The sequence below is a fragment of the Corylus avellana genome, chromosome 2 (genome assembly GCF_965113065.1).
Source record: "Corylus avellana chromosome 2, dhCorAvel1.hap1.2, whole genome shotgun sequence".
Lineage (NCBI taxonomy): Eukaryota > Viridiplantae > Streptophyta > Magnoliopsida > Fagales > Betulaceae > Corylus > Corylus avellana.
The window spans coordinates 17,147,790-17,157,661 of NC_142491.1; the positions used below are offsets into that span (position 1 = coordinate 17,147,790).

Consider the following 9,872-nt stretch of genomic DNA (forward strand, 5'->3'; position numbering starts at 1 on the left):
AAGGCCTACGAAAAGAAAGCAAGCTTGGGGTATTGGAATCACCTCTTTACATTTTACAACAAACCAGAACCCATTAGAAGCTTGGATACCAAAAAAAAAAAAAGGAAAAAAGGCCTCTGAAAATGTACCCAACTAAAGAAAAATCCTCCTGAGGGTCTCCCACTAAAAACCTAGACAATTCACAGAGATTGATTTACATATATATCAAGGGAGAAAGAAAAAAACCCTAAAATATTTGTTTTATCAACGTTCGACTTTTTGGACAATTAATAAAAAGAGAGAACAAAGGTTTGCAGGATGAAACTTCATCATAATCATAGCCCTAAAATGCAGTGCTCTTTTTCCGCAAACACTTGCATCTAATAGGAAGCACAAACAAAATTAATCAAAGCCACCCAACAAAAGTTCTATAACTTAAAAATTGTCTCAAGAAAAGCATCTGTAAGATTTTATAAGCAATCTCTCTCTCTTTTTCCTTGTTGCCACTGTTGCCTCAGCAACAATTAAATCTCCAATCCCACCAGCACAATAGAAAATAGCTTAAAGAGGTCATTATCCACATCAAGCTATCAATCAGCCAATTTCTACTCATGTTTTATTTCAAATTACATCTTTCTTTTTCAAACTGGGGTAGTCATTAGTTGTAAAATTTTCCTTCCACATATCAAACAAAAAATATGTATCTTTACAAATATGCTAATCTTCCAACCAATGCCTTGATATATTACAACTGTGTTTTATATGTTTCCATATTTGGAGGACTGCAGTCTTTCTATTACTATTTGCAAGCAAAACCAAAACTCCCAAAGGAACACAGTCCGGTAATCGCTGTTCCTCTTGCAAGCAATAATAGTTCAAAAATCAACCATGTGGATCTGCAATCAGCATCTTCACACCACAAAATCATGCAGTAGATGGGAGGAACTGAACCTGTGTTGCTGGTTACCAGAATTCATGCATTCAAAATCTGCAGTCTCGGCCCCTACAGATGATGGTGTAGCATTGTAAAGTTGGTCCCCTCTCATAGTAATGAAACTTTGATGTGTCCCCCCAGACATGGGTAGGCTACCACCCTCACAGTGCTGTAACCCCAATGTAAGAGACACTCCACTCCCACCCCCGAACCTCCCCAACTCGGACATGTGATATGCAGCAGCAGCTGCCATGAACCTTTCACTGGCTGCATCAGACTGCACCATTGCATCAGGGAAGAGACTACAGTCATCCACACTAGGCCTTTGTTCCTCCCTTCGTTTCACTAACCCGTATTCATTTTCAGCTTCTCTACGGGTCCCATTTTGGAAACTGAGTACTCCAGTGGATCCTGCCATTTCTACATCAGGAACATGATCAGGTTTTGTGTCCATGAGTTGACCAGTACTGCATCTCTCGGCGGCTGTCGAGCTTGCAGTTTGTTGCAAATCTCCCCCTCTATCCTCAGAGGTCTTATTATCTCCTTTTGTTGCCTTGGCTGCATTTTCAGACGAAGAATTAGAGTCCATCTCAGCATCTCCAGTCTCTTCTTTGTACATCTCCTCAACCATGGGCTTCCAAAGACGCACTCGCGCATTTATAAACCAGTTTGATACCTGAGCCAGCTCAAAGAAGTCATCAAATTAAGAAAGATGAAACCCATACAAACGATGCATAGCCATTTAAGGCATGATATATTTTCACTTATAATAAAGACCTAGACCAAAAAAAAAAAAAAGAAGCCAAAGCAGTACATGATAATTCTTCTTTTACTTCTGGATCCTTTAGTAGTACTGGTATAAGTTTATATCATTATATATTACCTGCACAAATAGCTACGTATTGAAATTGAAAAAAAAAACAAAAAAACACACATAATACTCGATCTCTTTTTGGTGTGTCTTTTCTACGGACAGCCAATGCTTTGGTTACTACTTATAATAGAACAAAAACAAACACTATTTTTCTTCTCGAACAAAGCTCGATCCTGAATCAAGTTTATTCCCCAACCTCTTTCTGCATTATTCCTAATGTCCTTAGCCACCCTACCACTGACTTCTCCACCAATTCTCCTAACTAAGTCTTTTTTTTTTTCTCTCTTCTCTCTTTCAAGAGGGTACAATTTTCAAATGGAGTATATATGGAAACTCTATGGGATTGAAGGAGTCCTGATTTTCCTTACTTATGAACATAAAGCACCTCATATTCTACCCCACAAATTGCTAGAGAACAAAATTAGATGGTTTATACCTGACTTCTAGTCAACCCTGTCTGCCTTGCTAGCATGATCTTATCAGAATCCTTTGGATAGCTGGCAAAAAAAAAAAAAAAACATAAATTCAGAAATTAGTTTGAATAAGGCACTAAAAGATCTTGCAAGAAAATTTGAAATTAAGGGGGGTGGGGAGGAGTGCAATGTCAAGAGGGTTTACGGATGAAGGAAATGCTCAAACAGCCAAGCACGAAGAATTGAAACCGAGCTTTCAGGCAGCCCCCTTTGTGGCCTCCAGGCATGTTGCTGCATCATACCAAGCTGCTGAAGAGCCCTCTGTTGCCTGAGTTGCTGGTCCACATAACGGAGGCGAGTTATTCCAACTCCCTTGCCGCTTCCTGAAGTATCTTGCTCCCCGAGGCTTTTACGGGTTGCTTGAATCTGGCCAGTGATTGCATCATGCAAGCACCGAAAGTGGCGGGAGATAGTCTGGAGGGCAAGTGCTGTATATGGTTTAGCTGCCCCACAACCCGCAATCACATCGAATGATGACACTACAATCTGCATCTGATGATAATACTGTTTGTACCTTCTATCAACCTGTGCAAGAAAGTGATCACCATTAGACTTGTGGAGAAAACATGTTCTCAACTCCTGCAAAAATTATGGAGATAAGGATAAAAACATTGGAATGCATCTTAGGTTAGTTGACTTAAATGTAAGCGACTATCCTGGGAATGAACTGTAGCCTATGCATTAGAAAGCACAAATTGTTGACACAAATGTATTACATTATACAAGAGAGACTGTAAAAACACAGAGGGCGGCCAAATAAATTTAGATGAACTCCTCATAGTTTAATCAAATATATCTATCTCACACAGACACAAAGATACAAAGGAAAAGAAACTCAAATAGCACAGTATCTATCGGAAATAGGATGAAAAGAACTATGCGGTGCATAACTTTCATGTATCCAATGCAACATTTTTTAAGAGTACCATTGTCTTGGGAAGTTTATGTGAGAGGCTTAAGTAACTTACTACAGTTCAACAGAAAAAGGTTCAGTGCGGCCACCAATTATGGCCATCCAGAATTACTAATTAAGAGTATGCAATTAAATGCAGTCTATAGATCAGTAGAACACCCTAAGAAGAGCAAAACAGCAATCTAAGCTCTTTTACAGAATACACTTGGAATGAGAAATAATCACTCAAGTTTCACCAGTAACAGCCAGAAGAAACAACTCCATGAACTTGCAAAAGATCAAGAGAACTGAAACACGGTCAGGAAAGAAAGAGCTAATGAACTCCAAGAAAACATTGTATTACAAATCAAACCAGCCCCATCTCCCCCATGTAGCCAGCTTATTAAAGAACTATGAGCAAAGTACTACATAATTAGGCTTATCTTGTTGCAAATAGCCTCCCAATTGACAGTCACTGACATTGGGAATACATCATCTTAAAATCATTACTGATAATCCTGGGTAAACTCAAGGACTATAGCTTCAACTAGTGGTCTTTCCCTTCTGCATCAGCAGTCAACAACAATTTCAATTCAATGGGCAATTGTACACCACATGCTTTGTTGTACGTTATAGCAAAACAAAAAGGAGGTGGGAGTTGGAAAAAGGCAGAAACCCTGAGACACGCCCCCAAATCCCACCCCCCCCCCCCCCCCCCCCCCAACATATCAACTGGTAAATGAGGAAAGCCAATCATTTAATACATGCATCCTTGTTCTTTACATAAAAATAAAGCTTACTCATGATGAAAATTATCAACTCAAATACTTGAGTAAGAAAAGGAGTAATTCATATTAGATGCATAAATAAATTCCATGCGGCACTAGCTAATTTCCTATATTACCATATTCTCAAATTATTGTCAATTAAGACAAGCATGGAAACATCCTAAATTAGCATGATGAATGCCACAGATGAACATGGTACTTACTTTTTCTTACCCTTCTGTTGATTTCAGTAAACACCTCAGTATGTATAGTACACACTTCCATGGTTAATAAAAAAATCAAACAGTAGAAAATAAGATTTATGATGAAATGCAAGGCACCGGGTGGTTCCGTAAAATGATTTGTTGGGAATTAAAGTACCTAACAATTTACAAACCTGCAGTTGGGGTTGCGTAAAGTTGACAGGAGCAAATAAATGGTAAATTAACTACCACTATTAACAGGGAGTAGAACAATGCTCCCATAGGGAATATTACACTTAATTTTCATATAATTTTAGAAATTTCGCATGTTAGTAGTTTGTATTCTACCAAGAAATTCAAGCAATAATAACAATACTAATAACATAAAAGAAGAGCTAGACCATTTTATCTACTCACTGGTTCCTGCAGGTAGGCTGACATTGTCACCTTTATCCAATTTATGGATATGAATGGTACATATAGGTAAGTTGTCACAACAGAAAAGCCAGAACATTTTCATGTTAACATATAAGTTCGATGGTTTAACTGTCTGAAAATTTAATCCTTTAATGATCGATAGAAGGTTCCTAAATCCCACATCCTTCAGGAAGCGCCACTAGACAATTTTATTTTTCAACCTTCTTAGAAAGTTAAGAAAATCCGATAAGATCGCTGTTTTTAAGCATCCAAAACATTAGATGACAAGGTAGGATGCTGTTAACCATGAAATACCAACACATCTCCCCAGACTCATTTGAGACAAATCACCTTTTGTGGCTGTTACGTCATCAGTTGTCTAAAAAAATTATCGCGATAAGAAATAGTAATTTAATCATTTAATTAATAATCTAACAATACCCATCACGTGTGAACTCAAACACTCTCTTAATAAATGAGACCTAATACATGGAATATTTAAATGAAATAAATGTTAAATTGTGGAGTCAAAGTTCGAACTCAAGACCTCTGCTATAATACCATATTAAATCACCGGTTGTCCCAAAAACTTAAAGTGACAGAAAATAACGAATTTAATCATTTAATTAATATTATAACAATAACTAATATACCTTTTGTGACAAAAATGGTTGAACACCAAAAGGAAACGCCAAAAACTTGTATGCTCCTTGGTGAGATATAAATCTACCAACTTTTAGCGAAATCAGCATGTGATACTAAGATGAGATCCTCCAGTTAGAAAATTCTAAATTGTTTTGCTTGTTCTTTGATGCCTATCTCTCTTTGGAGACCCTCAATTAGGGAAAAAATATGATGACAAACATACTAAACTTTCAACATGAACATAGTTCATGGTACCATCTGCCTCTATCATTTCTTAAATATATGTATGGTAGGCTGGCTTTCTCTTATAAAGGCTATGCAGTGAGGAAAATTAGTCTCAAGGTTTCACATACATGCATGCATGTGCACAATTTTTAATCACAAAAAGTATATAGAAGAGGTCAACACACGGATCAAATAGAGTAAAAATTCATCACAGAATCTGGTTCACTAAATTTGCAACAAGTTTTTGAATGCTGTAAATTAATCCACTTCAATGAGTCAGATCATATACTTATCTCAGAAAGATACCTGAAAAACTAATTTATTGGTCTTACCTCATCCAACATGGACAATAGCTTTGTCAACTTGTTCTGTAGATCTTGTCTTTCAGCATGAGAAAGTTCACATGTGGGGTTACTGGCTGACTCTTGAGGGTGTGAAGACACTCCAGTTTCATTCTTTGATCCTCCGTCACCCTCCTTGGGACTCTTTATCTGATGCTCATGAGTGCCGTCGGTTTTTGCAGAATCAGGCTGCTTTAGAGCTTTGCGGACATTAACCACTTCATCAAGCAGTAGTTGTGCTGCCTTGAGATATTTGGAATTGGGAATGGTTCTCACAACACTCGACATCCCATATGAAGATAAATCCCCTTTTAAATCCTGACTGCCTCCAGGAAAACTAGGTGGCAAGTATTCAGCATTTCTAATCTGTTCATCTCTAGAAGAGCCATTCCTATCACCACTATCATCTGACATTGGACTCAAGAAGGAAGCAAATCCGCGATTAGGATCCCGATATGGGATAGATGGCATTTGGATTCCTGATGGGATTTGTGTACTGAGGCTGAGGGATAATCCCTGACCCTGCAAATTTTGTCCACTCTGAAGAAAGTTGGCAGAGCCACCCATTGGGTTTGAAACCAGCATCTCATTTCTACCCTCCCTCCATGCACTGAAATCATGCTCCACAATGCGTGAGCCACCAAGATTTGACAAGATTTCATGCTGCTGTGGGGAAGAATTTGAAGCACCCAACGATGGGATTGCCATGCAGTTGTTTTGCTGCTGAGAATTCCCGGCCAAAGCATCCGAGTAAGACCCAGAGTTCATATACATCATCATATTACCATGAAGAACAGGTGCTTCAGCATACGAACTAGGCAAATGTTCCCTCAAATAGTGCATTGGCGCAGCATCTCTTTGATTATTTGAATTACTGTAAAAAGTCGCCATATTTTCCAAATCTCAAAACTTTTCCACCTGGGTATTTGATTTCGATTACAAAGACACCCGGGAACTGAAAATAGCCAATCAAGACAGCTTCCTGTTATTAACAATTCTTATTCTATCTATATATAAACAATGACTGCAGGAAGTTTGAATTTAAATAATTAGCAATCAAATTTTAGTCTTACTGTAAACAGGTATATAATTAAGCTGAACTGCGTAAGAGAATACCAGTCTTAAAAATATGTCTCAAAATAGTTTTCACTAATCACCTCTCATGCAATCAAAATATAAAAGAGAAGCAAGCAATTCACAAGAACAATATACCACAAGCAGATATCCAAGTTATTAATGCAGAAAAAAAGATCATAGACACAACACTCTAACAGTAGATAAAATCCTTAAATTTTAAGGGTTAATTATCAAAAGAGCAATCTTTGTTTTCATGGGAATATCAAATTCATTTATATGAACTTATTGGGTTCTTTTGAAAGAAAACTTCAATACAAGCATCAAAAGTGAGCAATCTTACAAAACGGTTGAAGGAAGCCTTTACAAAAATTCTGAGTAGAAAGTGCATTAAATACTCCATAAATCACGTTTCTCCACCAAATAAGCAAATATTAGCATAAACCTATTACATAAATGAGCAATAATGACCCCCCAAACAAAAAAAATCAGAAATAACCCAAGAGAAAAAAAAAAAAAATTAAAGAGAACCATGAATACGCATGAAGAAAAAACAAAATTTGCAGAACCCAACAAACAAAAAACCAAACAAAGGGAGGAAGAAGCAAGCAAAAAAGGAAGACGAATAACCTTTTAGAAGTCAGTAAATGTTGAAAAATTAAAAAGAAAAAGAAAGAACTCTTCATTTTCTTATCATCGCCATCATCATCTTATCCATCAGTAAAGAGAGAGAGAAAAGAAGAGAGAGAGAGAGAGAGGGAAAAAAAAAAGAAAGAAGAATCACAGATATTTATAGTTCAGAAGCTAAGACAATGGAAAAAAGAATAGAGAAATGAAAAAAGTCAGAGAAATGAGAATAAAAGAAAAAAAAAAAAAACCTGGAAACCCGTTTCAATTGTGGGTGTTGTGGGGAACAGCAAAGCTTGGAGACACCAACCGATCCGCAGGAACAAAATCCTCCCAAAACTAAACACTTTCCGATCCCGAGACTCCCCCAAATACAACACCACAAAGCCTCAATTTTCATCGAAAATTTTATTCATCACTTGTAGTAATAATAATAATAATATAAGTAAAGAAGACCCAGAGAAGAAAAACCAACTGTTTTTTTTGGAAAAAGAAAAAAGAAAAAAGAAAAAGGAAGGTAATAATTCAAAGAGCTCTGAATTTTCACTTTTGATCTTTTTTTCTAATCATATATTCTCCATCTATGATTCCCATCAATCCCCACGTGAGAATCACACATAAACACCTCTCTCTCTCTCTCGCTCTCTAAAAGTTTCTGTGAGAAACTCCAAAGAATGATATCTTTCTCTTTCTCTTTCTATCTCTGTCTCGTTTTATAAAATAGAATTTTCACTTTTCGAGCTTTCCTTTCTTCTTCTTCTTTCTTTTTTCTTTTGGGTTTTGCTTGACATGCTCTTCTTCTTCTTCCTCCTCCTCTTCTTTGCTGGTGAAATAAGCGTTTGGTTAAGGAGCTCAATCTCTAACTACCAGTTGGTAGAACTAAACCCTCCCTTAAACCCACAAACCCATCTCTCTCTTTCTCTCTCAACCTCTGGCTGTCTCTCTCATCGCTGAGCATGGAAGGTCTGGCTTTGCTGCAATATCCACCATACACAGCAATACAGCATATTCTAATCTTTTCCTCTGTTTTTCTTGTCTTTTTTATTTTTTTTATTTTATTACTTTTTTCAATTTTGAAGCTTCTTTTCAATTTTATTATTATTTATTTACTATTTGTTTGTTTCCTTGTTTCACTTATTATTTGATTGTTTATATCTTCTTTTTCCTTTTTGTTTTTAATGTTCTTTTTCAAATTTTTAAACGTGGAAGGCGCACCACTAGGTATAGGTGCCCATATTACTACTGTGAGATCTTGCACCGGGGTCCCTCTCATTTCATATATTTATGTTTGTTTCCCTATTATTAATTTATTATCTATATATATATATATATATATATATATTTGTAATGGTCAATATCATCCTTTGCAACTTGTAGAAGATCATATATTCTTCACAAAAGGAATAATGTATTTCTTTTTGTTGAATTAGGATTCTCTAAAACTAGGGAGTTGGTGAGGTCTACTTGCTTTGGATAGCCTAGGGTGCGAGGTCCATTTGTCCGGAGCAAGTAGGTCCGGCAGCCCTCCTTCTATGAGTTGTTTGAATTAAAATTTGGATGCCTCAATTATAGGGGATCCCTTTATTTCAAAAGTCTTAAAAATTCATGTTTATTGAATAAGGGATAATTATATAGATTAGTGGCATTCTGGCTTTGTTTGATTAAACGTTTTATTTCTCTCTTGTCTTTTATTTTCACATATTTCATATAAAAGGAATAATGTATTTCTTTTTCTTTTTTTTTTCTTTTTTGGCAATGAAGAGAGTTGTGAGGTCTACTTGCTTCGAATAACTTAGAGTGCGAGGTCCATTTGTTCGGGGTAAGTAGGTCTCGCTGCCTTCTTTTTTCTGGGCTATTTGAATTAAAATTTGGACGCCTCATTTGTAGAGGACCCCTTTATTTCAAAATTCTTTACAATCCATGTTTACGGAATAAGGGCCAATTATATAGATTAGTGGAATTCTGGTTTTGTTTAATAAAATGGTTTTCTTTTCTTATTAAAACACTTAAAACTAATTTAATCTTTATGTCAACGTCGTATTACTTTTTCAAACAAAAAAATATTATCTAAAAACCATTAAATAATCGGATGAATGTGTAAATAACTATTTTTTAAGTCATAAAAAAAAAAATCTTTAAAGGAACTTCAAAGCCAATTTGAGGTACTAATTAATTAAATTTATAAGAAAATAGAAAGATCTAAGGTGCATAGCTTGTCTTACTTGGTATTGAATTTATTAACAATATGCCCACTTTTGAAACTTGAGTATCATATGCTGGAAATAGAAAAAAGGTAAGATTATATTGCGAATTTTCCATCATAGTGATGAGGATATTCTATGAAACCAAACACAACCTACGGAAATGGCCTAACCCACTAATTGGCACTACCCATCTTTAGATATATTTTTTTTCCTCTTG

The 9,872-nt window shown here is 36.1% G+C and overlaps 1 protein-coding gene across 1 annotated transcript; it reads right to left on the bottom strand.

Annotated features, from left to right (window-relative positions):
- Nucleotides 1-569: 569 nt before the first annotated feature.
- On the bottom strand, nt 570-7,794 carry LOC132181780 (BEL1-like homeodomain protein 6). Its single transcript, XM_059595015.2, has 5 exons — nt 7,703-7,794; nt 5,742-6,705; nt 2,406-2,785; nt 2,224-2,284; nt 570-1,589 (listed from the first exon to the last, which is right to left on the bottom strand). Exons 2-5 carry the CDS (start codon nt 6,639-6,641, stop codon nt 891-893), a joined length of 2,040 nt encoding a protein of 679 aa, XP_059450998.2. The 5' UTR covers nt 6,642-6,705; nt 7,703-7,794; the 3' UTR covers nt 570-890.
- Nucleotides 7,795-9,872: the final 2,078 nt, after the last annotated feature.

Excerpts from the sequence above, each read along its gene's own strand:
- LOC132181780 (XM_059595015.2), bottom strand. The coding sequence starts at position 6,641 with ATGGCGACTTTTTACAGTAATTCAAATAATCAAAGAGATGCTGCGCCA. Across the intron at positions 2,786-5,741 it reads TATTGTCCATGTTGGATGAG|GTTGATAGAAGGTACAAACA; the intron begins GTAAGACCAATA and ends TTTCTTGCACAG. Across the intron at positions 2,285-2,405 it reads TTTGAGCATTTCCTTCATCC|CTATCCAAAGGATTCTGATA; the intron begins GTAAACCCTCTT and ends TTTTTTTGCCAG.